This window comes from Balaenoptera ricei, chromosome 16 (genome assembly GCF_028023285.1).
Source record: "Balaenoptera ricei isolate mBalRic1 chromosome 16, mBalRic1.hap2, whole genome shotgun sequence".
In the NCBI taxonomy this organism is placed as follows: domain Eukaryota; kingdom Metazoa; phylum Chordata; class Mammalia; order Artiodactyla; family Balaenopteridae; genus Balaenoptera; species Balaenoptera ricei.
Window position 1 is genome coordinate 28,696,245 of NC_082654.1, and position 27,037 is coordinate 28,723,281.

At 39.9% G+C, this 27,037-nt stretch overlaps 1 protein-coding gene and 2 non-coding genes across 3 annotated transcripts; 2 read left to right on the forward strand and 1 right to left on the reverse strand.

Annotated features, from left to right (window-relative positions):
• The first annotated feature begins 1,624 nt into the window (after nt 1-1,624).
• CWF19L1 (CWF19 like cell cycle control factor 1) lies at nt 1,625-26,868 on the forward strand. Its single transcript, XM_059900244.1, has 14 exons — nt 1,625-1,713; nt 4,546-4,630; nt 5,860-5,938; nt 6,560-6,661; nt 8,079-8,293; nt 10,227-10,345; nt 12,637-12,721; nt 14,357-14,497; nt 15,407-15,521; nt 16,280-16,359; nt 21,103-21,312; nt 22,928-23,047; nt 23,495-23,592; nt 26,430-26,868. The coding sequence occupies exons 1-14, from the start codon at nt 1,691-1,693 to the stop codon at nt 26,572-26,574; spliced, it is 1,617 nt and encodes a 538-aa protein (XP_059756227.1). The 5' UTR covers nt 1,625-1,690; the 3' UTR covers nt 26,575-26,868.
• LOC132351378 (small nucleolar RNA SNORA12) lies at nt 22,588-22,735 on the forward strand. Its single transcript, XR_009498312.1, has one exon. It is a non-coding gene; the product is annotated as a small nucleolar RNA SNORA12 (small nucleolar RNA).
• LOC132351364 (small nucleolar RNA SNORA70) lies at nt 25,562-25,696 on the reverse strand. Its single transcript, XR_009498300.1, has one exon. It is a non-coding gene; the product is annotated as a small nucleolar RNA SNORA70 (small nucleolar RNA).
• Nucleotides 26,869-27,037: the final 169 nt, after the last annotated feature.

The window sequence follows — 27,037 nt, forward strand, 5'->3', positions numbered from 1 at the left end:
ATTTATTTCTGCTCTAATTTTTATTATTTCCTGGCTTCTGCTAACCTTGGGCTTAGTTTGTTCTTTTTCTAGTTCCTTGAGGTGTAATGTTAGTTCCTTGAGATTTAGTTGAGATCTTTTTTCTTCATATAGGCATTTACAGCTGTAAACTTCCCTCTTAGAACTGCTTTTGCTATATCCGTAAGTTTTGGTACGTTGTGTTTCCATTTTCATTTGTTTCATTTGATTTTCCTTTTGATCTCTTTTTGTCCATCTGTTGTTCAAGAGTTGTTATTTAATTTCCATGTTTTTGTGAATTTCCAATTTTTCTCCTATTACTGGATTCTAGTTTCATGCCATTGTGCTTAGAAAAGATACTTGATATAATTTCTATCTTCTTGAATTTATTTAGACTTGTAGCCTAATACATGATCTATCTTGGAGAATGTTCCATGTGCACTTGGGAAGAATGTGTTTTCTAAAGCCAGATTTCCTAGCATGCATACAAGGCCCCTATTTTATTCCTTTTTTCAATTTTATTCCCTGTTACTCTGACACTTAACACTGTATTGAGCTATCTTGAGCTACCTTAAATTCGAATGGATGAGATTTTTCCCATAAACTTTCTACTTTACAACAGACTTAGATTTGCTGGAAAGTTGCAAAGATAACACTGAATTCCATATACCTCAATTTAGAAAAAAGATAACACAGAATTCTATGGATGAGTTTTCATATCTTAACTGAGGTTTCCTCTTCCTGAAATTATCACCTGCCCATGCTTGATAAACTTCTACTCTTCTTCAAGATTCCGTCTTGACCTCCACTGCTGGGCTGTGCTGTATTACCCCCAGAGCAGAAAAAATATCAATGTGAGAGCAGTACAGAGGCATCAATATTTTGAGGCAGTTAACTTGATTTTTCCCAAAAAAGCATTGTAGAAGTTGTGAGGAAAATCAGAACTTTGTTGTTCTTCCTTAAACTTATTTTAAGTTTTAGTTAATTTTGAATTGCTTGGCTGCCTTTGGTGAGTCTCCCATGCCCCTCAGTTGTCAGGAACACTTCCATTTCCTTAAACACTGTTGTCTCCAACCAATAAGGCCTTAATTCTCCAAAAAACTCAATGTCATGAAAAACAAAACTAAAAGGTAGGTGGGCTATTGTAGATTAAAAGAGACTAGAGGGACTTCCCTGGTTGTGCAGTGATTAAGATTCCGTGCTTCCACTTGCAGGGGGCGCGGGTTCCATACCTGGTAGGGGAACTAAGATCCCAGGTGCCCTTGGTGTGGCTAAAAAAGTGAAATAAAATAAAATCGTGTATTACAAATTTCCCAAGTACTCTCTTTTTATTTTTTTTTAAATTTACTTATTTGGTCTGTCTTGCCCACGAGAGTTACCTCATTAGGTTGGGGCCAACATCGTGCAGGGAGTTTTCTAGCAATTCAATAATTTCAACTGCCCCCAAATAAAAAATTACAATCGGAATGTTTGTCGTCCTTTGTCCCTTCTCCACGCTCCCGGTTTCTTGATTCCTGCTCGAGGCAAAACCACCTGAGAGAGGCATCTGTCCCTCGGCGCTCTCCGTAGATAACTGAGCTTTCATTGGCTGGGAGCGCTGACGTCTTATCGTAGTGCGGCCGCCTTTTCCGGAAGAGCGTAGGTTCGCTGTCCCTATTTTCGGTGGTCGTCCCAATCCAGGCGATAAGGGCAGATGGCTCAGAAACCGCTGCGCCTGTGAGTGACCCTGAGTCTGAAGCGCGCGCGCGCGCGCGCGTGTGTGTGTGAGAGAGTGACCCTGAGTCTGAAGCGTGTGTGTGTGTGACCCTGAGCCTGAAGCGTGTGTGTGTGCGCGCGCGCGCGCGCGCTGCAGGGGTTTTTCTAAAGACAGAAAGGCAGGGGCGGAAGCCCGGCGGCTGCTGGTGAGCTTCGATCGCGTCTTTGCCTGGGCACTGCCGGCCTCTTTTCCTGTCCGTTTTCGCTTCTGAAGAGGGGGACTCTTGGCGACACTCGCTGAGAGAGGAGGAAGCTCCTAGCGTCAGGCCTCCTCCATATTAGGCCGTCTTGGTCTCTGACATCATTTCCCCTTCGTTTCTCCCCGCAGTATATTTACTAGGCAAAAATTGTAGTCATGGGGCCCATTGATGGGCTCTGGGCAGTGGTCGACAGGAGAGAGAGACAGGGCCTTTGCCCTGGCGCGCTTTTTGAGGGGATGATGAAGAGAGGACTTGCATTTATGCATTCATTCAACAATATTGATTGAACAGTTGCAGTGCGCCGGGCACTGTGCTAGACGTTGCACAGATGGAGTTCCTGCCCTAATGGATCTTACAGTTTAGGGAAACGTATATTAATCAAAGAATCCAGATAAATGTTGAATTACGGTCCTGATAAATGTCAGGAGGAAAAGGTTCACGGTTCTGGGAGGGTGTATAGGGTATTTGGATTAATGTGAGGAATCAAGGTAGTGAGGATTGAGCCTTGATTAATAGTTTTGTCTTTATCCTAAAAAAGTCACTGGATCACTGGAATGTTTAAGAACGCCTTGGCATGATCAAATTTTCATTTTGGAAAGCGATTCTGGTTGCAATGTGAAGAAAAAATTATTGCCAAAGTAGAAAACAGCTAGGATTAGATAGCGTAAAGGCAGAGGAGAAGTGCGGGGATTCAAGGTTTATTAAGGAGAGGACAGCAACAGGGTTTGGAGGTGGTTTGGTTATGAGTGAGGAGGTGTCAGCATTGTCCCGGTCCTAGATTTCTTTCTTCAGTGGGATAGGAAACACTGGTAGAGCGCCCAGATGAGGAGATGATGAACTTTGAGGTGTCTTATGATGTACAAACTGGACAATGGCTCTTCCCAAAACAGAGATAATTCCATGTGACAACTGCTATGAGAGAGGAAGTGCAGGATCCTGTGGGAGCACCAGGAATTGGTGACTGATAGGGACTGGAGGGCTTCCTAGAAGAGGTGGTGCTCAGAAGATAAGTGAAAGTGGTAATAATTTATTACAGAGATTGCTCTGAAAAGCTATATGGGTTTCTGAAGTTTTGAGAAGAGGACTTTCTGAGCTGGTCAGGAAGGCTTTAGAGATGTGATAGGCCTTGAAGGATGGGAAAATTTTAGACTCAAGATGGGTAGTGTGGGACTGTTAGGAGAAATAACTACCCCAAGGGAATGGCAGAGACAGAGAGTGATCAGATCGACAATAGGGAAGGTTTCTGTTATGGAAACTTGGAGAAAGCATTGGGAAGAGAGATCAGGGACTTGTGGAAAGCTGTGGTTCCTCAGGCAGTGGAGTTGTCTTAATGTTTTTGAGGAAAGAACATTAAACTGCTGGCTTTATGTAGGGTGGACAGGAAGAAGGGAGGGTATTAGAGGAAATGTAAGTATATTCTCTGCGTTGTATCCAATACCAGATTCACTGTATTTCTCTCCGATTCTGCCTTTGCATAAACTACAGGACTCTCAGTTGCTCGACCCTGTAATTATCCTCCATTCCTACTTCTCCACTCCAGTTTGTGTTCAAGTCTTCAGAATTCTAAATTTCTCGTCTGTTTCTCTCCTCCCCATCTTCATTTGACATTGCCCTCTTTGCTGGTATTTTTGCTTATATAGTCACTTGTTCCTCCAGACCATCTTTCACTCTGTTACTAAAATGATCTTTCTAAAACATACATGATCGTGTCACTACCCACATTTTCACTACCTTGAAAATGTTCAGTGGTATGGACAGTAAAGCACACCAGAAAGACATACTGACAAAACAACAAGAACTATAATATTTCAAGATGAGTTAAAAGACATTAAGAAAATGATATGAGAAGTGGAAAAAACATGTAAATCAAAAGTATAAAAACTCAGAAACGAGATTATAGAACAAGTTACCTCACAACTTAGGGTTAGTCTGGCTTACAAACCTCAGGTCTTGCCAGTTTCTATCTCCCTACCCCATAACACTTTACACATACCTCCTATTATTGCCCTTTTTCATATAAATTTATAACTATCAGCATATCGCCCCTTCCCTGATTGTGTACTCTTTGAGGCTTGAACTGAGTCTCCTTCTTCTTTATACTCCTAACGTGTCCTTAGCATAGTACTTGGCATACTGCACTTAGCAAGCATGTTGTAGATGTCCTGAGTGTGTTTTTTGAATGGATGAATGAAGCCCTGTGCTAAGATAGTGGTAGTGGAAACAAAAAGGACAGGATGATTGTGAAAGGTATTTGTAAAAAGGAATTGAGGAGACGATGACTGGATGGGGGATTTTTGAGTCTTGGTAACCAAGTTGGCAGTAGACTCAGCCACAAAACTTGGCAAGTGAGAATAAGCTGGTTCAATTTTGGAGGAAATGATAAGCTAAATTTTAGATATGGTGAAGTTATTGGTGAGACCTTTAGGTGGAGCTGCCCAGTGGTCATTAATAGTTCACCTGCAGTGAACCTCTCAGGTAACCTCAGAGAGACTGGATCACATATCTCCCTAATCCAGGAAGACTAGTATATACCAAACCTGGCAGGCCTATTTGTGTGTCCTGCATTGCCTTAACATTTATGTCTTGTTTGCAGCTTGGCGTGTGGAGATGTTGAAGGAAAGTTTGATGTTTTATTCAATAGAGTTCGAGCAATTCAGAAGAAAAGTGGAAACTTTGATGTAAGATGTTTCTTTTTACTTCATTTAATTTGACTGTTGTAATCAAACATAGTAAGATAAAGTTTGGGCTCCTTTATACATTTCTCAGTCGAACACATACTCTCCTTTTTTGTTAGATTGAGTTCCTTTTTTTTTTTATGTATACAAATTTATTTATTTATTTTTGGCTACACTGGGTCTTCGTTGCTGCACACAGGCTTTCTCTAGTTGCGGTGAGCGGGGGCTACTCTTTTTTGCGGTGCGCGGGCTTCTCATTGCCATGGCCTCTGTTGTTGCAGAGCATGGGCTCTAGGTGCGCGGGCTTTAGTAGTTGTGGCATGTGGGCTCAGTAGTTGTGGCTTGAGGGCTCTAGAGCGCAGGCTCAGTAGTTGTGGCGCATGGGCTTAGTTGCTCCGCGGTATGTGGGATCTTCCTGGACCAGGGCTCGAACCCATGTCCCCTGCATTGGCAGGCAGATTCTTAACCACTGTGCCACCAGGGAAGTCCGAATTCCTTTTCTGAGCATGGGAGTTTAGTAGCTGAAAAGTGGTGTGGGAAAGGAGATGTGTTTACTGTAGACCTTTCTATACTTTTTGAATTTGAATTTTGTTACTTTATTACTGTACGCAAAACTGAAAACAGACTAGCAGAACCTCCCTAAGTGATTCTGACCCTGGGTTTGGGAAGCACAGATCTATTTCATAGGTATATGGTATGAGTGAAGTCAGATGGCATATGTGCAAATGCTTCACAAACTAAAGAGCCCTATGTAATTGTTATGTGTTGTTGCCAGCTAGACTGTAAATTTTTAGAGTACAGAAGAGTATTCTAGATATGGGGATAATTTGTTCATTGGGATAAAGGTTGAGTAAAGACAACAAGCAGGAAATGTGTCCTTTATGCCCTGTATCTCTCAGGGTATCTAATATAGTTTTGTATTTTGCAGAGAGATTTTTCAAGGTTGATTTCTCCATTTTTCCCTGACCCTCTTGTCTCCTTCCCCAGCTTGTATTTGACATACAGGGAGCCAAAATTTAGTAATTTATAGAATCAGTAACTACTACAATTGTTGTAAAAGAATTATGTTTAGAAATTCTGTAAATTGATTAAGGAAATTCTGTAAATCGATTAAGGAAAAAACTGAGATCATTAAATAGGATAATTAGCTCAATAACGTTATGATCAATTAATTATGTACTATTTGATATTTTTTAAAAATCTCATATATCTGTTTAAAAAACTCATTTTAGCTGCTGTTGTGTGTAGGAAATTTCTTTGGCTCCACTCCAGATGCTGAATGGGAGGAATATAAAACTGGCATCAAGAAAGGTACAGAACTTATTTTTAACATATGATTTCTAATAAAGTTTCAAGGCTACATGGTTCTTGCCTAGTTGTTTTTCAAAAGTTAGTGATTTAAGAATTTGCCTTTGAGTTCTGCATTGACCTGGTAAGAATGCCTATGTATCTAAATGTTCACATTTTGAATTTGGTTGGACTTAGTTCCAGAAAAAGAATTCTCTTCTCAGTAGGAAGGAATTGAATAATGCAACCATATGTGTTCTTTTTTTTTTTTCTTTTTCCCAGTTCCAGTGTTTTTTATTAAGCTCTTTGGGGTCTGTGTTTTCCTAACTATACATTGACCATCCTCTCTAGGATGTTACTTCATCAGCCTAGTGATACCATTTAATAGTCAAGCCACAAGGTTGGTTGTAGGATATCCTATGTGGTGACCATGTTCCATATATAGGACTGCAGAATCTTTTTGGCCGTGCCATGTGGCTTGTGGGATCTTAGTTCCCGGACCAGGGATCAAACCCGTGCCAGGGAATTCCCTAGGATTGCAGACTCTTTACTTTTGCTACAAGTGTTTTTCCTATGGGGAAACAGTTCTCAGGTTCCAAAGCAGAACTGGTAACTAGCTGGTGTCATGTCTGTTTCTCTCACTAGCTCCTATTCAGACATACGTGCTGGGTGCCAATAACCAGGAAACAGTAAAATATTTCCAAGAAGTTGATGGGTGTGAATTAGCTGAAAACATTACTTATCTGGGTAAGTTGATATCTTTTGTGTTTGTAATGAACATAATGTGTCCCAGGAATGAGCCTCCCAGGAAATTTGTGGCTGGATTCATCTGCCATTACTGCCTGAGAGAATGGGGATCAGGGTTTTTTCCCTAAAGTCAGTGTCTATACCTTTAAGACTATGTCATTTTTCCTCTGTTGTCTCCCACCTCTCCCCAATCTCCTTGTACTTTCACAACCCAATATATACTCTTTCAGCCAACTAGAGGAGTAAACTATTTGACTACAGTGTTTGGAGTACTTCAGGTATAAATTGTGTTAAAAAAAAAAAATTCTATGTATGTGGTCTCACCATATAACATTGCTAGATGTATACAGCTTATTTGTTAATTGGACTTCTAATTTGCTATAGCTCTAGGTTTCAAAAAACTCAAGTTTTTAGTGTTGATTCTTGGGTTTTTCACTGCTTTTGTCCTTTTTCTGATTCCAGGTCCACTCTTCAATTCCAGGTTAAAATTGTTCCTCCACAGCCCCCTGAAACTCTTAGTGGTTCTTTCAGTGTCTGGCTGTTGTAAAAAGCACTGTCAAATTTTGCTTTTCTTCTCCACCTGCTCCCCTCCCCCCACCACTACTGCTTCTTGGATCATTCAACTCATTTTTTTCTAAAATGGCTCAAATGGTCTTCACATTTCCTCTCTCTTGGTCTCTCATTTCTTTAGAAAGCTTCTACATTTCCTTTGCTATAAATGCTCTTTTTATAGTTTTTTTATTAGTATGTGTGTTCCTCTTTTACTTTATTATTCTTTGTTCGTCAGTATGTGTGTTCCTTTATTAGTTAGTATGTGTGTTCCTTTATGAGTTAGCATGTGGAAAGAGCCATTTGAGAAGAAGAGACTCAGTAGATGAAAGGGAAGTGAAAATTGATGGAACAAGGTTCTGGAGGCAGCAAGAAGGAAACGGAATCAAGGGCACAAGCTATGAATAAATTTAGAAGATGGCAGAGTCTCTTACTTTTTCACAAGTAATTGCTTTTTCCAAATGTTTTCCTTCATTTGGAAGCTTCTGCCTTCATGAAGAGTACATTTATTCTAGACTATAGCTTACTCACAGCTGCAATTATTTTTTTTTCTTCTCAGTGCCTCTCCCTGTATCCAGGTGTCTAGATTTCTTTTAGTCCCTTTGGAGTCTCTGGAAGGCAGAAAGCCTTTTTCTTAATCAGTGCTTCCCAAGATTTTCATTTGCAAGGCACCTGGGGCAATCAGACTGTGGGCTCCAGCAGCCTTCACATAAGGACTGCTCTTACTTACTGAACAGGAATACTGTTGTAGCCATCCAACATTGAGACCTAGGAGCTGGAAGTGGGGCATGGGGAAAGAGATTCATCACCAGAGTGACATTTCATTCAGCAGTTTGACTAAAACTTGTCCATTTTTCTTTGAACCCAGGTCGTAAAGGTGTCTTCACTGGAAGCTCGGGGCTGCAGATTGTGTACCTCAGTGGGACAGAGTCCTTAAATGAACCTGTCCCAGGTTACAGTTTTAGTCCCAAGGATGTGTTTTCCCTGAGAACAATGCTGTGGTCAACATCCCAGTTTAAGGGTGTTGATATCTTGCTCACATCCCCGTGGCCCAAGTATGTGGGGAACTTTGGGAATTCTTCTGTGAGTAGTGTTTGTTCAGTTGGAATTTCTAAAAGCAAATTGCAGTGGCTTAATTTGATCTTTTTTGTTCTTTATGTGACTATTTCAGCTCTTAGTTCCTTTCAGTAGAAATCTTTTGTGAATTTTTCGGGATACTTAAAGCCTTATTGGCTGACCAAAGCAAAAGTTGATCTTAATGAAAGCACGATTCACTGAAGAGAGAATGCTGAAGTCTTACTTATAAATGAATTTTTTAAAAAAATTATATTCTCTGCTTCAAGTACCCTTTCTCAAGCTTCTTCTTAAGTTTTGAGGGGTCACTAATTTTCAGTGAAAAGATTTATAGCTAGTGGCAGCTCTGCAGTTTTATTTCCCCCTTTCCATTCAGATTATATCTTTTTGGCTATCAACATATTTTAAAAGGTGGAATCATCATGGGATTGAGGATAGTGATCTAAAGTTGGGAAACAATATATTGAAAACTTAGTACTTTTCTAATGGGAAAGCTTTAATGTTGGAATGTATTGGAGCGTGCCATGGCGTTCGATCTAAATATTTTTGTAGGAAGAGGATGTACACCAGGTTGGTGAGTGACAGCTATCATGGGGAGCTACCTTGGTGGAAATCAGCCTAAGGAAGACCTTGAAAGGTTGTATGTGAGAGCAGAAAGCATCAGCTGAGCTTCAGTGAAGGAAAATGTAAGAATGCATTTAGGGACAAATATCAATTCCTAGATGTAGAGTTATCAGAGATGATCCAGAAAAGGGCCTTGTAGGCCACTCTGCCAACTTTAACATAATGTGTCCATGACTAAAAAGGCCAACAAAATACCAGGCATTGTCAGGATTTTGAAGGGAGAAGGGACAACACTTTCTTCCCCTTCCACAAACCTATGGTTATTCTTCCACTAGTATACAAGAGGCAGTGCTGGTTGCAGCATAGAGAAGATACAGCAGAACTAGGGAAGATCCAGAGAAAGACTACTAAAGTGATGATGGGAGAAAGACACGTGATACTCTATAAGGAAGAATGAAGAGCGGTGCTAAAAAAGTTTACAATTTTTGATTAAAGTAGATTTTGATGAAAGTTTATAAGTAATCATACAAGGTATTTATAGGGGAGAAAACAGTATATCTCACTAGTCCCTAAGGTACTGCAACTAACCTCAAGGTCAGTTCCCTGCCCTTCAGCAGACACCTGAAGGAGGCAAGCATAAGACAAAAGGAAGGTTTTGCTTTACTTAGTGGAAAATTAACTCTGGTAATTTCTTTATTTCCAGTTAATACCTTCTCTTAGAATGAAGTTCATAAATAATGTTATGGATGAGAGAGCACATAATTTATTGTTAATGGAAGCTCTGGGAACAAGCCTAACTTTTGACAGACTTTGTATTACAAACTGTGACAAGGGCATGGTTGTGCCCTTCCACAAGCCACACCTTCCTTGACTGAAGCAAAATAAAGAATTGTATGCTTATGTGATGAAGTCCATGAATGTTCTATGGCAAATATTCTATGGATCCTGGGGGCCCTGAAAGCTAGCTTTTAATTTTGATCTTCTGCAATGACTATGACTGTCTGCATTGTCAGAACTACAGGAGCACAATGAAGCAAATTATAGGCGTACAGTCTTGTGGGCTCCAGAGAGAGAGTGCTTACTTTCCAGAAAAGGATTGTAATAAACCTTGTTTTGGGTTTTAGTATGGAGGAGTTACCTTCTCCCTTAACCTCTGGCTTCCAACAACTGTTCCTATTTCTGCATTTGTAATAGCCCGGTTCCCCTTATGTGTTGAGATTTCTCTGATTGCCATAAGTATGGAATTCATGATGCAAATTCTACTGCCCATATTGTAGCCACATAAATATTCCAAAGACATTTCAAAGTGTCTTGTTATATCTCTGCATTTCATGATAACTCTTAGGTCTGTTATGATGACTAAGTTTCTATTTACTAGGGAGAAGTGGATACCAAAAAATGTGGCTCTGCTTTGATCTCCAGTCTTGCCACAGGCTTGAAACCAAGATATCATTTTGCTGCATTGGAAAAGACTTATTATGAGAGGCTTCCATATCGGTGAGTAGCATTTCATTCTTTTTGGTTTTTTGAAGAATTTGCCTGGATTTTCTGTGTAAACTTCTCATGTTCATTTCAGCCATATAATATCTTGGTTTCTTTTAGTTACTCAGGCATGAAATGAGTGACTCTCAAATCATTCCACTTTTCTGAGTTTGGTTTCCTAATTTGAAATACAAGGGATTGGATGATACTGTATCATCCAATGTATCATTTAAAGCCCCTTAAAGGTTTGAGGGTCTGACATAACAATGCTGTTTAATCATCATAGCTTGATATACAGTAAGTCCTGTTTTGATCAGGTTAAACGGTTACTCCTTGTATAGTCTTAAACTCAGGATAATCACCTAAGAAGTATTTCAATTTAGGAATCAAGAACTTGTATCAATTTTTTCTCTCTCTCTCTTTTTTCAGTATAGCTTGGAGATGGAGTTTTTAAAGGATGTATTACAGAGAAAATAAAACCAGTGTTTTATAAGTAATAGAGCTAAGTAAAGTTAACTCTGAAAGATCTTCACTTTAAAGGCATGGGTAATCCCTAAAATGATTTATAAAAACCTTTTTTTTTAATATACAAAAGCAATATATGTGTTGTTGAAAGTTAAAAAAATATAGGTGAGCAAAAAGAAGACTATAACCTGCCCTTTCCCTATAATCCCACAGCCTAAGATATAACCATAGGTACTACGGATTTTTCTTTTATATCTCCATATATGCATTCCAGAAAAACCTCTTGTTCTCTGAAACCATGCACTAAAAACAGAAGGGTTATAGGAATAAGCCACTCAAAACTTTTAAGGATCCAAATACACATTTCTCTGAAGAACGTAAACCAGTGGCCAATAGGCACATGAAAAGATGCTCACGCATCATTAGCCATTAGGGTAATCCAAATCAAAACCAATGAGATACCACTTCTCACCCCACTAGGATGGCTATAATCAAAAAGACAAATAATAAGTGCTGATGAGGATGTGGAGCAATTGAAGCCCTCATACATTGCTGGTGGGAATGTAAAATGGTACAGCTGCTTTGCAAAAATATTTGGCATTTCCCTACCATATGACCCAGCAATTCCACTCCTATTCCAAGTGAAATGTAAACATAGGTTCACAAAAAACTTGTACACAAATGATCATAACAGCATTATTCATAATCGCCAAAATGAGGAAATGACCTAAATATCCATCACCTGATGAATGGGTAAATAAACAGTGGTATATCCATATGATGGAATGTTATTCAGTAAGAAAAAGGAATGGAGTACTGATATAAGCTACATGTGTGAACCTTGAAAAGATTATTCTAAATAAAAGAAGCCAGACACAAAATACCACATACTACATGATTCCATTTATCTGTAGTGTCCAGAATAGGCAAATCCATAGAGATAAAAAGTAGATTAGCGGTTGCCAGGGGCTAGTTGGAGGGAAATGGGGAGTGACTGTTAATAGATACAGGGTTTCCTTTTTTAGATGATGAAAATGTTCTAAAATTAGATAGTGGTAGTGGCTTAGTATATATGAATATGCTAAAAACTGGTGAATTGTATGGTATTTGAATTAGATCTTAATAAAGCTGTTAAAAAAAACAACAACAAAAAACCCTGTACAACTTTTTAACCAGAGCTGTAACAAAAACCCGTAACTATCATAATAAAAATACTGGCATTTTTTTTCTAGGAAACATAGACACTCATGTATTTTTATATTTTTCCTAAGAGAATGAAATCATGCTATGTATTACCATTTGAAGCATTGTTTTCCACTTAAAACTCATTTCTCTTTGTTTTTCATTATTATAGTTTTTTATTACACAAAAGAAGAGAGAATAGTATAATGATCCCTCCTGAACCCATAACCTACTTCAGCAATTATCAACATTTTGCCAATTTTCCGACTCTTTTAAAGCCAAATTTAGAGTTTTTTGTGCTTTTCAAATACGTGATCTCATTTTCTTCCTAACAGCAGCTCTGGGAAGTAGGGGTGATTATTCTACTAGATGGACAGGTAACATCTGAGATGTTACTGGTGGTGATGTAGTGATAGACTTAGGACCTGTGCTTGTTTCATGGCCCCATGGAGTCTACATATTTCATAATTGCAGATCAAAAGTAAAGTTTGTTGGTGGGAATTCCCTGGCAGTCCAGTGGTTAGGAGTCGGCGCTTTCACTGCTGGGTTCAATCCATGGTCAGGGAACTAAGATCCTGCAAGCCTCGAGGTGCAGCCAAAAAAAAAAAAAAAAAAGGTAAAGTTTGTTGGTAACCTATTATCTTTCCAATATATTATAGAAACCACATCATTCTGCAGGAAAATGCACGGCATGCCACCAGGTTCATAGCTCTGGCAAATGTTGGAAATCCAGAAAAGAAAAAGGTAAATTTTGAGTATTTGGTGTTTGGTTAATATTCATTGTCTGTCTGATAAATGTTCCTCTTGCCCAGTTTAGCATTCATATCTTCTCTTCTCCCCAACTGCGATGTCCCAGTACTTCAGTTACTTTACGCTTTATAATAATATGGTAATGAAAGGTTAGGTTTCCTTGGGTCCTTTGTAGGAGATTTTAGAGAAGGGTTTGGGAAAATAGGCCCAGTGGAACAAAGGCAAAATTTCAAATGAATGATGTCTTTCTTCCCACATCCATGTGGTCGTCTCTATGGGTATTTTTCATGAGTTTGACCTCAGATGGTACTCTTGCTTTGCTTCTTTTAGCAACTTCATTTAGCAGAAATAATAAAATCTTCCCAAGGATTTACCTAAGCCCTCCTTGGCTTTGGGAATCTTAATGATACCTGGAATCTGTCTTTATACTGGAAAACAGTGCAGGTGAATGAAAGAGGGTATACCAGAAAAGTGTATTGTTCTTCTCACTTCCCTGAGAGCATTTCTGATTCTGTAGGGCCAAAAGCAGGATACTGTGGACTTCAATAGCTAAAGATCAGAACAGTCAGTCACGTGGGAAAATATATAAATTATCTGAAGATTATCCTACTATATATAATATGCCATAAACAATGTACATGCAAAAGATAAGCAAATACCTATTTTGTTTTTTCCATAATATCTTAAACTTTTAGGCCCAATGATTCTTAGCAAGTTTAGATTTGTAATTTTTTTAACTTCCTTCCCTCCCTCCCTTCCTTCCTTTCTTCCTTTTTTTAAACTGCCCTTTCAAGACTGAACATCACTCACAATATTTTTAGTCTATTGCTTTACTTTCAGGGACATGTTAGCCTTAACCCTAAGCAATGCATACTTCACTCAAAGAATATGCACATTTTAAAATTTGGCAAGTATTAGTAAATTCATTTCAAAATTTTGTTCCAGTTTACACCCCTACCAGCAGTGTATGAGTCTGTTTTCTCAATGGGTAGTGTCAAATTTTTACTAACATTTTTTGCCATTCTGATAGAAGAAAGTTGTGTATCATTGTTAATTAGTTGTATTTCCCTGATCGGTAGTGAGGTTAAGCATCTATTCATATCTCACGTAAAGTTTTCAGTATCTGTGCCATTAGTCCATGGTTTTAGATATTTATGTGAATATTTATTTCTTTGCTACTAATCCCTAAGAAAATCTATCAGCATATACAGCAGAAATTGTGTAAAATCAGAGGGAAACACTAAGTTGTCCAATTTAGTTTTCATTAGAAAAAAAGAAGGGCAGTGCAGTGACTATTGACAAAGTGCACAAAGATAAAGGACTCAGAGACAGAAGCAGTTTGTCTTCAAGGGTTATGGAGCAAGTCCCTCTGGGCCTTGCAGTGATAGTTGTTTTGTGTAAGGGCTGGGCTTTGATGAGTTGCTTGTTACTTCATCAGCCCGTGGTTTGCCCCTGCAGAGATCACTGAAATGGCATTGCTATGGATGCTCTGAACCGCAGATGGGCTGGTTGCTGCTCTTTGATCTTACTCAGTTTCTGAAGCTTTATGTGAAATTTTATGGTAAAATAGGTTGATTACATTTGCATAAATAGTATTTCCCTTAATATTATGTTGTTCTTCTCCCAAAGTATCTTTATGCATTCAGTATTGTTCCTATGAAACTAATGGATGTAGCAGAACTGGTAAAACAGCCTCCAGATGTCACTGAAAACCCGTACAGAAAGTCTGTGAAGGAAGCATCCATAGGAAAGCAAATTCCTGCCCCTGAGGTATGTTCTGACTGAGAGGTGGCATTTTCTGGGCAGGATTGCCCATTACAGGTGTCCTTTTCTTGGTTATAGTTTAATTCACAAGGCAAGTTTAATCCCTCGAATCTAAATCTTTTTTTTTTCCTTTGGGAAATCATGCTGGTGATTAGAAAGCCTTAGTAGATTTCCAGTAAGCTCAATGTGTTTTTTTGTTTTGTTTTGTTTTTGTTTGTTTTTTTAATTATAGTTTGGGGTTAACAGTTTCATATTTTTAGTCTTTCATTGTCTAAACTTGGTTCATATGTTGGGGTTACACATGTAAAGTCTTTCCTTGTCTAAAGTTAATTCTCTGTTCTTAACTTTTCAGGCAAGGATCCAACTGCTTGGTAGCAATGTAATTTGTGATTTTATAATGAGTGGTATAGGTGAATAAGATTTACTCTGAAGAAATTTCTTAATAGCAGACTTTTCTGAAATTCGTTTTCCCTTCACTAAAGCAAGGAATGTCAAGTTTCCTTACTAGTATACATGGTCTGCTTTCTCAGACTTTTTTTTCTTATCTTTTTAATTAAAACTCAGAATTGTTTTATCTGTGAAATTGTAAGACTGCACCATGTCCCTACTGAGAAAGGGAAAGGAATGTGGGTGGGTTCATGCTATTCTGTTTTAGGCAAGAATTGCTGTATAACTTGCATTTTAATTCACTTTTCCAAAGGAATAAATTTGGTGGTAGCTTGGATAAGTGTTGAGAGGTATGACTGAGAGTCCAGGCATCAGGATTGGGAAAATATTTTTCTTCTCTAGGATAGGCAGAAAGGGCAAGGAGGAAAGACATGACATGGCAGGAACGTTCCCTTGTATGTGGATGGTTGGCTACTTGTCTAAAGGTTAGTTTAATAACATTTACTCTTCTACCTTTGGCTGTTCCAGGAAGATTCAGCCTGTCAGTTTTTCTTTGATTTAAATGAAAAGCAGGGAAGGAAGCGTTCATCTACAGGCAGAGATAACAAGTCTTCTCCTCACCCAAAGCAGCCTCGCAAACTTCGTAAGTACCTTGGTTCCAGAGGTCTCTTATGTGAGCAATAACTGTTATTTTGGGTCTTGTTTGGGAAGCAGCATTGCTAAGAGAGCCTCTTCTGGCAGAAGAAGATTGTATATTGAGTCATTAGGACCAATAAGAAAAATAAAAGAATGCAAAGGTGGCCTGACTTTGAGGCTGTCTGAGGCTATTCCTGTCAGAACTATGGAAGAAGCTCCTTTCCGTCATGTCTGTAAACGTAAGGTTAAGAGCCTACAAAACCAGTATGGGTTTATAAAATAATGGAATAATCAAACTGGTAGAAAAGACTTACAGCTATTACATTGAGATCCTCTTTCTCCACTCCCTTGTTTCATAGATGAAGAAGCTGACTTTGGGAGGGTACACGTACTCCCAGGGTCATGTGGATAGCTGGTGGCATGACTAGAACTAGAATTGGGGCTCCAGACACCCAGTTGAGTGTTCTCTCATTGCAGTTAGTTGCCAGTTACATGTTACTTTAGTCAATATATGGTTATCACATGGATCACCTACCTGTGGATTGGTTACAAATTCAGAACTTTTAATAGAGGTTTAGTTTCATTGATAATGGTGATGGGGGCAGGGGTCATAGTGGGAGCACAGCAGACCCAGTCCGTTGTGGCAGTACTGTGTACATATCAGTGTTTGCAGGATACAGAGATCAGACAAGGCTGAATTCTGTAGGGTGGTTATGTGCTGGAGTGCTTGGACCATGGTAACATTTGTCTTTCTTCCACATGAAGCTCAGCCTCCAGGACCCTGCTGGTTTTGCCTTGCCAGCCCTGAAGTGGAAAAGCATTTGGTGGTCAACATTGGCACACATGTGAGTTACTTCCATGAACCTTTTACAGAGGAGACACCTGTTTGTTTTCTGTTAACTTTATTGAGTCATAATTCACATATCATAAAATTTACCTACTTTAAGTGTGCAATTCAGTGATTTTTAGTTAACTCACTGATTGTACAGCCATCACATAATACAGTTTTAGAACATGTTCATCACTCCAATAAGATTCCTCCTGCCCATTTACAGTTAGTCTCCATACCCACCCACAGCCCCAGGCAACCACTAGTCCTTTTTGTCTTCATTTCTGTCTGGGCATTTCATATAAATGGAATCGTACAGTGTCTTTGTGTCTGGCTTCTTTTACTTAGCATAATGTTCTTGATGCTCATTCATGTTGTAGCATGTGTCGGTTTTCTGTTCCTTCTGGTCAAATAGTATTCCATTGTACAGATAGACTACATTTTGTCTATTTATTCGTCAGTTGGTGGACATTTGAGTTGTTTCCACTTTATGGCTATTAATGAACATTTGCATACATGTCTTTGTGTGAACATATGTTTTCATTTCTCTTGGATAGACACCTAAGGAGTGGAATTGCTTGTAATTTTATGTTTAACTTTTTAAGATACTGCCAAACTATTTTTCAAAATGGCTACACCATCTTGTTTTCCCACCAGCAATGTATGAGGGTTCCTGTTTTTCCACTTCCTTGCCAACATTTGTTATTTTCCGTCTTTTTGACTAGAGTAACTATAGCAATTCTCCTGTGGTTTAGTAGAGCCAGTTTCACAAGATTGCTCCTTCTCTCCCTCCTCTCTGACAAATAGGTATGGCTCTCCTAGGGTGATGTTTTTATGTAATTCTTGAACTTTATATGTTTTTATTTCATACTACTTGGGGGTGATGAGTTGCTTTTTTGAATTACTATTTAAAACAAGGATTTTCTTTTCTTTTTTTTTAGTTAATTAATTAATTTATTTTTGGCTGTGTTGGGTCTTCGTTGCTGCGCGCGGGCTTTCTCTAGTTGAGGCAAGTGGGGGCTACTCTTCGTTGCCGTACATGGGCTTCTCATTGCGGTGGCTTCTTTTGTTGCAGAGCACAGACTGTAGGCGCGCGGGCTCAGTAGTTGTGGTACATGGGCTTAATTGTTCCATGGCACGTGGGATCTTCCCGGACCAGGGCTTGAACCCGTGTCCCTTGCATTGGCAGGCGGATTCTTAACCACTGTGCCATCAGGGAAGACAAACACAAGGATATTCTTTGTCCCAAAAAGAGAGTCTTCTGTTGCTTATACACTCATATTTGGCTAAAAATGTTGATATTCTTTTTTATATCTTCAGATTTAAAAACTTGAGTTTATTAATTTTTGTGATAACTATGCAATGTTGGGAACTGATTTACACTGATTATATAAAAGACTATAAAGAGATAAATTCTCAGTTTTGCCTAGTAGTAGAGGATATAGCTTCCTAATGACGGGAATACCCACATCCACATTCCTGGTATGGGTATCTGGGAACCCAAGATAATAATTACAAGATTGCTTGGTAAGCACTGAATCAGACTATGAGAACTGGATGATTTTGAGAAGGATTTTATTCAGGCTATGGAAAGTTCTGATGAACTATGTGTGTCTCACAGTAAAGTCATCCTATTTCAGATTTCCCCAGATACTTTTCCTTGGGCAGGGCTTGATTAGGTATTAAATAATATTAGTTTTTGACCCTCATTCCTCTGGGATTCATATAGACCATTATCCTTCTTCTTCATTTGTTTAGAATGAAAGAAGCTTAATTTTCAGGGTTACATTTGCACCCTAGTCACCCATGACTAGAATTGGCTATTTCCCAAGGCTCCGGAGGAAAATATTTACAAATCATTTCTTAGTGTGTGATGCTTCTGCGGACAGATACTTTCATCCATTTTTCATTGATTTATTCTAATTTTGTTTCCTGGGGATGACCTTTTCCTCAGCTTATCCTGACAGTGAGGGCCCTTTTCTGTGGCCTCCTGTAGACTGACTAGAATCTGTGTCATCTTACACTCTAGTCACATCCCCCTCCTGCCATTATTGTTTGACTGAAGAGTCCCAGTCATTTACATTTAATTTTTATGTCTTGCTTATTGGCACACTCCTGTCTCTAGGGGAAGCATGAATGGGGTCAAGGCCTGTGACACAGCTGGGCCATAGAGCCTGTGGATGAACTCTTCAGTGGGAAGAGAAGCAAACTTGAAAAACTCTTCTTTTTATAGGAATACCCTTTTTGGATTAACTCTTGGATCTTGGTTTCCTCCTTGGATTAGTGTATGCTATCCTTCTCTCCCATATGGTATGGTATGGGAGAAGGCTTCAGACTGCCTTCTGTTTAGGAAACTTCAGTAGGTTCAGAATGCCATGCAGGGCACAAGAGATTTGGAATGGGTGACTTAGCTCCGTGCTGCTCTGGGCCTCCAGGAGAGATGGCCTTTCCTTTCCATTTATTGTACCTTTCTATTGCCTAGGGTATCTGGCTTAGGGTATGAGCCTAGGGGATAATCAGGAAACCTGTTTGCTTCTCATCTAGACCTAAAGCTAGAGGGGCAAAAAGTATCTCAGATTTTGATTGTGGCCCAACCCAGCACCCCAAGTAGGAGGTCACATGATGATTTTAGCCTAGAGCCTACCTAGTAATCAAGTTTACACTTACCTGCGCTGTCCTTTGTTGTCAGAAACCTCTTGGGAACCTCTGGTGACCGTGGGTGTCTGGCACAGGGCTTGGAGTCCCCTCTGTAGCCACTCCTCTTGATCTCCTTTCATTACTTTTTTCCCCTGGCTTTTTCTCTGTCTTTGCCATGCCTTCCTCAAGGGATATACATAGAAGTATGCTAATGGCCCATGGCTATAAATTGGTAAAAGCAGGTGCGGGCTGCTAAGAGTCCAGAGTAACTATTGCAAAATCCATGCATTTTTTTTTTTTAATTTTATTTATTTATTTATTTATTTACGGCTGTGTTGGGTCTTCGTTTCTGTGTGAGGGCTTTCTCCAGTTGTGGCAAGTGAGGGCCACTCTTCATCGCAGTGCGCAGGCCTCTCACTATCGCAGGCTCTCTTGTTGCAGAGCACAGGCTCCAGACGCGCAGGCTCAGTAATTGTGGCTCACGGGCCCAGCTGTTCCGCGGCATGTGGGATCTTCCCAGACCAGGGCTCGAACCCGTGTCCCCTGCATTGGCAGGCGGATTCTTAACCACTGCGCCACCAGGGAAGCCCCCATGCATTTTTCTATGGGAGAAATATTCATTCAGGTCCTACTTATACATTTGAGATAAAATTAGAGATAATTCAAGTATAGAACAGATTACAAGTTGAGAGTTTGAAAAGAAGGGAAGAGATCGGCCAAGTGTGAAACTATTCACAAGAACTAGAAGGTACTGTCTTGGGGGGTGTTATTTAGTCTAGACTAGAAACTTTAGTAGCTTCAGTGCACATCACAGTATAAAAACTGCTGTTTATGGCGGTGACCCACTGACATAAAGGAAAGGCTAGAAGACTCAGGCTTCTAGAGTAACCTTTTAAAACAAACACAATTAAAAAATTTAAAATTTTTAAATTTAAAAATTTTGGGGTACTGATTTACTGGTTATTTAAAATTTTTTTTTAATGTTTTAGCACATATGAGGTTTTGATGAACTTTAGTCATCTGGGATATTAACTCTAGAGATGTGTTCAGTCCTCTGTGCCAAGGAGATCAAGGGTGATCATGCTTTAGTTTGTTTCTGATACTTATCCTGTCATTCTGTTGGGCTTTCTCAGTGTAGATGAAAAATAAATGACTCCTTCCTTCAGCCTTAACTTTGAACCCACCACACTAAAAGTATACTTTGGATTGTTTTTCTAAAGCTCCAGTACCTTCATTTGTCTGCGTTGATATTCACTGGCCCTATCTCTACTCACTCAGTGTCTTCCCTTCAAAGAATGTGTGAGTGGTAGAGCAGTATTGCGTGTTTGGGTTTTGACAGAAATATTTTTAGTTGCTGTTTAGCTGCCGGCAGCCATTGTTGGGAACTACAGTTTTTTTGGATGTACCTGAGTTTGAGGTTTCTTCTTCTTCCTTCCCTATTAGGTTATGTTTGCTTTCATTTTGTAGAGGTTAGGCAGCAGCTTAAGGCTGTAGGGACACTGGATGCTAATCACGTCATCTTAGCCTTTTTCGTGAGCCTAAGAGGTGTATTTAGGGGTGAGATTGGGTGTCACTGTAGGGAAAGTGGTCCATTTGAAGTCAGAAGTGGTATCTTTCTGTGGCTGGGGGTGATAATAACTGAAAAATTGTTTTCAAGTTCGGAGCCTGGGAGGAAAAACCAACCGTTTGTTCCAGTCTCCTTCAGCTCTGGTGTGTTTGTAGCCAAAAGCCGGCGTGCATGCTGCTCATTGGCTCCCAGTTCATTTGATAGTTGCATAGAAATTTGTTGCATCTGGGAACTCCCTGGCAGTCCAGTGGTTAGGACTCCACACTTTCACTGGAGAGGGTGCGGGTTCAACCCCTCGTCAGGGAACTAAGATCCCACAAGCCGTGCAGCCAGAAAAAAAGAAATTTGTTGCATCTAATCTCATTCTTCAGCAGGTGCTTGACAACATTGTTGTTATAACCTCTAAAATTAGATTTTTTTTAAGAGGAGAATTTCTACTGAGAGCCTCTTGAGCACTTTTCCCACACCCTTGGGCTCACGCTCTGCAGAGGCTTTTCTCCTTGAAGAATCACACATGGGGTATTGACGTCTCACTTCTGTGTGCTTCCTCTTCAGTGCTACCTTGCCCTGGCCAAAGGAGGCTTATCTGATGACCATGTCCTCATCCTGCCCATTGGACACTACCAGTCAGTGGTGGAGCTTTCAGCAGAGGTGGTGGAAGAGGTGGAGCAGTATAAGGCTACATTGAGGCGCTTCTTTAAGAGTCAAGGCAAACGCTGTGTTCTATTTGAGAGAAATTATAAGAGCCATCACCTCCAGCTACAGGTAGGTGGTCTCTGCCCAAGAACTTGGAAGGGCTGTATGGGGACCTGGATATTGATAAATATTTAAATAATGTTAATTTTTTTGAAGTATAGTTGATTTACAATATTGTATTAGTTTCAGGCATATGGCAAAGTGATTCAGTTTTACATATATATATGTATATATATATTTTTTAAGATTATTTTCCATTATAGGGTACTACAAGATATTGAATATAATTCCCTATGCTATACAGTAAATCCTTGTTGGTTATCTATTTTATGTATAGTAGTTTGTATCTGTTAATTTCATACTCCTAATTTATCCTTCCTCCCTTCCCTTTCCCCTTTGGTAACCATAAGTTTGTTTTCTATGTCTGTGCGTCTGTTTCTGTTTAGTATATAGAGTCATTTGTATTTTTTTTTTTTTCAGATTCCACATATCAGTGATGTCATATAATATTTGTCTTTCTTTGTCTGATTTACTTCACTAAGTATGATATTCTCTAGGTTCATCTATCTGTGTTGTTGTAAATGGCAATAGTTCATTATTATTATTTTTTTTTCATTATTTTTTTATAGCTGAGTAATAGTCCATTGTATATTTGTACCATATCTTCTTAAGCCAATCGTCTGTTGATGGGCACTTGGGTTGTAGTGTAAATTGGTGCAGCTGCTATGGAAAACAGTATGGAGGTTCCTCAAAAAACTAAAAATAGAGCTATCTATGATCCAGCACTCCCTCTGCTGGACATATAACCAGAAAAGATGAAAACTCTAATTCGAAAAGATACATGCATGCCAGTGTTCACAGCAGCACTATTTACAATAGCCAAGACATGGATACAACCCAAGTGCCCATCAACAAATAATGTTAATTTTAATACTTAATTTTAATTAATATTTAAGTATTTGATTCTAATATAAGGTTAAGTATTTAAATAGTTGATTTAATATTTAAAATATTTAATATGAATTTTCATATTAATATTTAAATAATATTCATTTAAAAGGTTAAAGAGTTTCTGGTGATAACTCCAGAGATTTTACAGGGATTCACAGGAAAGTGCATGGCAGTACAAGTGAATAGCACAGATAGTAAGTGCCTTGTTAGAAAAGGAATGGGTAGTCGAGGAAGGTTCCAAGAAAGGTGTGGGCCTTGATAGAGTTTGGAAGAGAGTGGGTATTTTGTGTGAAGCTCAGCATGAGTGGCAGCTCAGAGTTAGGAAATAGTCTCAGATCCTGCCTGGGGCTAGCAGCTCAGAAATTCAGAGACTGTTACAGATAATTTGATTGTCGTTGTGGTGGTTTTCTTTCTGGCACATTTGTTAAGTTTTCAAATGGGCCTGACTCTGCCACATATATTATATAGGAGCTGGCAAAGGCTTAATGACAAAGAGATCTCTTTCTAGCCTTTCCCACATCAGAGATGGGCTCCCACATGTGGCAGGCAAGCTCATAAGTTTAAGTCCTTACAGACAGGCTGACATAGACCTGTCTGGCCTGAGGAGAATCTCTGCTGAGGGGTGTTTCTCCACCCCTGTGATGGATTTGCTACGTCTCAGGGACTGTGCAGGAGGCATGACCTCTCTGAGACCTGCATGAAGAATTTCTCCTGCTCCTCCCCCCTGCCCCAGGTCATTCCTGTGCCACTCAGCCGCTGCGCTACTGATGACATTAAAGATGCCTTCATTACTCAGGCACAGGAGCAACAGATAGAGCTGTTGGAAATCCCAGAGCACTCCGACATCAAGCAGGTAAAACAGGAGGGGAAGGTCATATTCCAGGAGAAGTAAAGACCTGGCTTCTGACATGTTGAGCCTGAGATACTCAAAGGTGTTTAAAAAATGTTAAATAGGCAGGTGACAGTTTGGTACTAGAGCATGGGGTATTGATGAGACTAGAGACGAAGATGGTATTACATCAAGGCCTTAATGCTTTCCTGGGAAGAGCAAGAAATTAGAAATTTCCTAAGGCAGGAACTTAGGAAGGTAGGTGCTACTGGGAAGATCTTTGTAATATCTGCCAGTTTGGCTTTTTAAACTCTAGTTCCACTGAGTGGCTTGGGATTTATATCTGCTCACATCCTTTTTCTTGTGCTTCTAAGCTGAATTCTTTGCCAAATTAAAGCTTTTAAGAGATGGGCTGGGATTTTGACTTTTAAAGCACTATTGCATGTCCTCATATGACTCTGTTTACTTTAGATTGCACAGCCAGGAGCAGCATATTTTTATGTTGAACTTGACACAGGAGAGAAACTTTTCCACAGAATTAAAAAGAATTTTCCTTTGCAGTTTGGAAGGTTTGTACATTTTTCTTATTTTAAATGTATTTTCACTAGACCTACTCTGAATGAAGTAGTGGGCTGCATGGCCAGTTGAGTAAAAAGCCAAACAAGGAACAGTCCTTGCCCCAAGGAACCAGTAGTCTTAGGGCAAGTCAGATGTTTACATATATGACAGTAATGCAATGCAGAATGTGAAAAGTACCGTAACAAAGTTTTGAGGAACAGTGTACTTTAGAAATTCAGAGAAGGGAGAGCCCATTTCTACTTGGTGGAAGGCGTCATGAAAGGGCTGAAGTTGAGCCTGAGAGATAGATTTAGAGGGTAAACTTTGGCATGTGGGCATTCTAGCCCAAGGGAGGAAAATGCTACTATTAATTGAACATGTGCTCTGTGCCAGACACTGTGCCAAGAACTTTCCATGCATTGCCTCATTTAATCTTCCGAACTCTGTAAGGTAAATACTGTCATCCCAATTTACCAGTATGAAGAATGAGGCTCTGGAGGAGTGCCAATAGAACTTTCCCTGATGATGGACATGTTTTATAAAAGTACACTGTCCTATACAGTAATCACCAGCCACATTACTAGTGACTACTGAGCACTTGAAATGTGGCTAATGTGACTGAGGAACTCAATTTTTAATTTAATTTAATTAGAATTAAATTTAAATATGTCAGGCTAGTGGCTTCTATAGTGGACAGCATCGCTCTAGAGTGGTTAGGTAGCTTGTCCATGGTCACACAGTGACCCTGGACCCCAAAATGTGAGGTCTTAACTCATTACTCTGTAGTGTCCTAAAGGTCTGGATGAGGCTTCATTTTTGCTCCTCATATCATGGAGAACATGACTGCAGAACTGTACAGGGAGTGGTATAAATTAGGCAGAGAATGAAGGCAGGAATTTGCTGGCAAGAAGAGAGAGTATGGAGGGGAGTTGAAAATGTGCGGAACAGATTATCTGATGCTGGTGTCTGTGATTTGCAGTGGTTTTTTCCCTAGTTAGAACTGAGCTTTGAGTCAACCTTGAACCCTTTTTGGACCAATTTGGAAAGCCTCCAAGAGATTGCCACCATTGGATAAGTCCAGTAAACGTAGTTGTCTACATTTTCAAAAAGATAATAAATGAGAAGAAATGTGTTAGGAGCTTCAAACATCTGACATTATCTTTGTGTTATTGATTCAACAACAGACACAGGTGTGAACACTGATGACACAGGCACATAAGCTCACAAAGGAGAGAGTCTCTGAATGATTTTGTGCTCTTGGTAGTTGGTTGTATTTTCAACATTGAGTATTTTTCACAATAGTAACTTACAGTTACATAGCATTTTACAGTTAACGAAATACTTGAAAAGACATATTTTTTTTCCTGCTGCACAAGAAGGGTGGTTCTGTCTTCATTTTACAGATGAAGAGGTAGACTGATGGTCTGCCCAGAGAACTAGAACTTGAGCTTAGGTCCTTTGACTTTTAGAAGACTCATGTGATTTGTTTTCAGCCTTTCTATTTACTGTAGCTTCAAAGTGGAAAATGAACCATACAAATATACAAATAGAGTTCTTTTCTTTTTTTTGACAAGAAAGGATTTATTGGTGGGCACGAGTAAGGAGGAGACGGCGCCAAGGCTCTCTCGAGTGCAGGGCCCGCCATGTGTCCAGGGGCCACGATTAGGGACGTATTTGACGCCACAGCCATCCGGGATGAGCCGCTTTTCTGCCACCATGTTTTCAGATTCATTTAAACTTAGTTAAAGCCCCACTTCTTGGAGACGTGGATCTTCTGGCAGCCAGGGAACTTGAACTTCGCCCTGCGGAGGGCCTCAATCACATGTTCCTTGTTCTGCAGGAGCAGTTGCAGATGGACATTATGACTTGGCCAATGTGGACCCTGGCCACTGTGCCCTGGGGCTTTACCAAGGCACTGTGCGTACCTGTGTGGAGCGTAGATCGGGGACAGCATGCCAGTCATGAATGTCCACTGGAAAGGGCTGTCTCCAGGGTCCCTTAGGGCAACCCATAGAGGCAACAGGCTGCATACACTACTAAGAAGGCTGCTGTTTTCAGTCATTGCACACAGGGGCCCCATGGGGAAAAGAGCACAGTCAGCTTAATTGGCTGCAAAGGAGTTATTTCTAATATATCAGAATAAGTAAAAGTATAAAGCAGTGGCATTTAGAAGATAGGTTGTGTATGTGGTGGTTTTGTTGACATTGAGCCTGTGCTGCTGTGCCTATGTAGGCCTGAGTGCACTAGAAAGAAAGGCAGAAAGTCAGAGTGGGGTATGAGACTAGGTGCCTGACTTTTCACCTCAGCACACTAATGGCCCGAGGTGACAAAACTAGAGTCTAAGGCAGGATGTAATTACAGCTAGTTTGGTGCTTTGATTATGTTGTCTCCATACATCAGAAAACCCTTATTTTGCATTTCATAGGCAAGGAAATCAAGGCACAGTGATGAAGTAATCTGTTCAAGTCACAGACAGCAAGTGGCAGAGCTAGGAATGGAATCCAGTCCCTGATATTTCTGATATCAGGGGCTGCCCTCTTTCTACTGTGCCATGTTGCTTCTTTAGGTACCAGTAATGTAGTTCCAAGTTGTTCAGAGAAGTAAATGGAATTTGAGGGGCTAGAAGAGCTAAGACCTGAGCTGGTCACTTATAACAGGCGTGACTTTGATAGATAGAATGGCAGAGATGGCTCTCAGGGCAGAGAAAATGGTATGAGCAAAGTCAGAGAAATTTGCATGCCTTCTTTGGGTGATGCTGAGTGGAGCTCTCTGGCTGGAGAGGAATGGAAGGAAGAGTGGGTTTTGGACTGATACTGTCCGTTTTGACTTCTTTGTGCTTTTTGTGCAGGGAGGTCCTGGCTAGTGAAGCTATCCTTAATATTCCTGACAAGTCTGACTGGAGGCAGTGTCAGATCAGCAAGGAAGAGGAGGAGACCCTGGCTCGTCGCTTCCGGAAAGACTTTGAGCCCTTTGACTTCACTTTGGGTGACTGAGCAAAGGGAAAAGCACTTTATGAACTTCACAGGATGTAATGAAATGGCAGCCTGTTTTTTGAGAAACAACAGTCTCCCATGGGGACTGTTTCCCTGCCTCTTTTTTGTGTATTCCCATGGAACCTGCCTGCAGCAAGAGGCCTAAGATTGAATATTTTTTAGAAAAAGTCGCATTCTAGGATGAAGATCTTATGTTAAAAGCATGTCTGTCATCAGACTCCAAGTACAGCTTGTGTTTATCAACATTTTCAAAAATATTTAAACTATCATATAAAATCCAAATGCTTTTTCATGGTTGGGAAGTGTCTTGTGTTCATGTTACCTATAACCATTGAAATGAAGTAGTGTGTGTGTATAGTAGGAGGGGCCAGGGCTTTAGGCCCAGCTGTTATCCCAGGATCTCACGGGTGGCTTCTCACTGAGCAACCCAGGATGGAGAAGGCCTTTGCCATTTTTCTCTTAT

Excerpts from the sequence above, each read along its gene's own strand:
- CWF19L1 (XM_059900244.1), top strand. The coding sequence starts at position 1,691 with ATGGCTCAGAAACCGCTGCGCCT. Across the intron at positions 12,722-14,356 it reads GAAATCCAGAAAAGAAAAAG|TATCTTTATGCATTCAGTAT; the intron begins GTAAATTTTGAG and ends CTTCTCCCAAAG. Across the intron at positions 14,498-15,406 it reads AGCAAATTCCTGCCCCTGAG|GAAGATTCAGCCTGTCAGTT; the intron begins GTATGTTCTGAC and ends TGGCTGTTCCAG.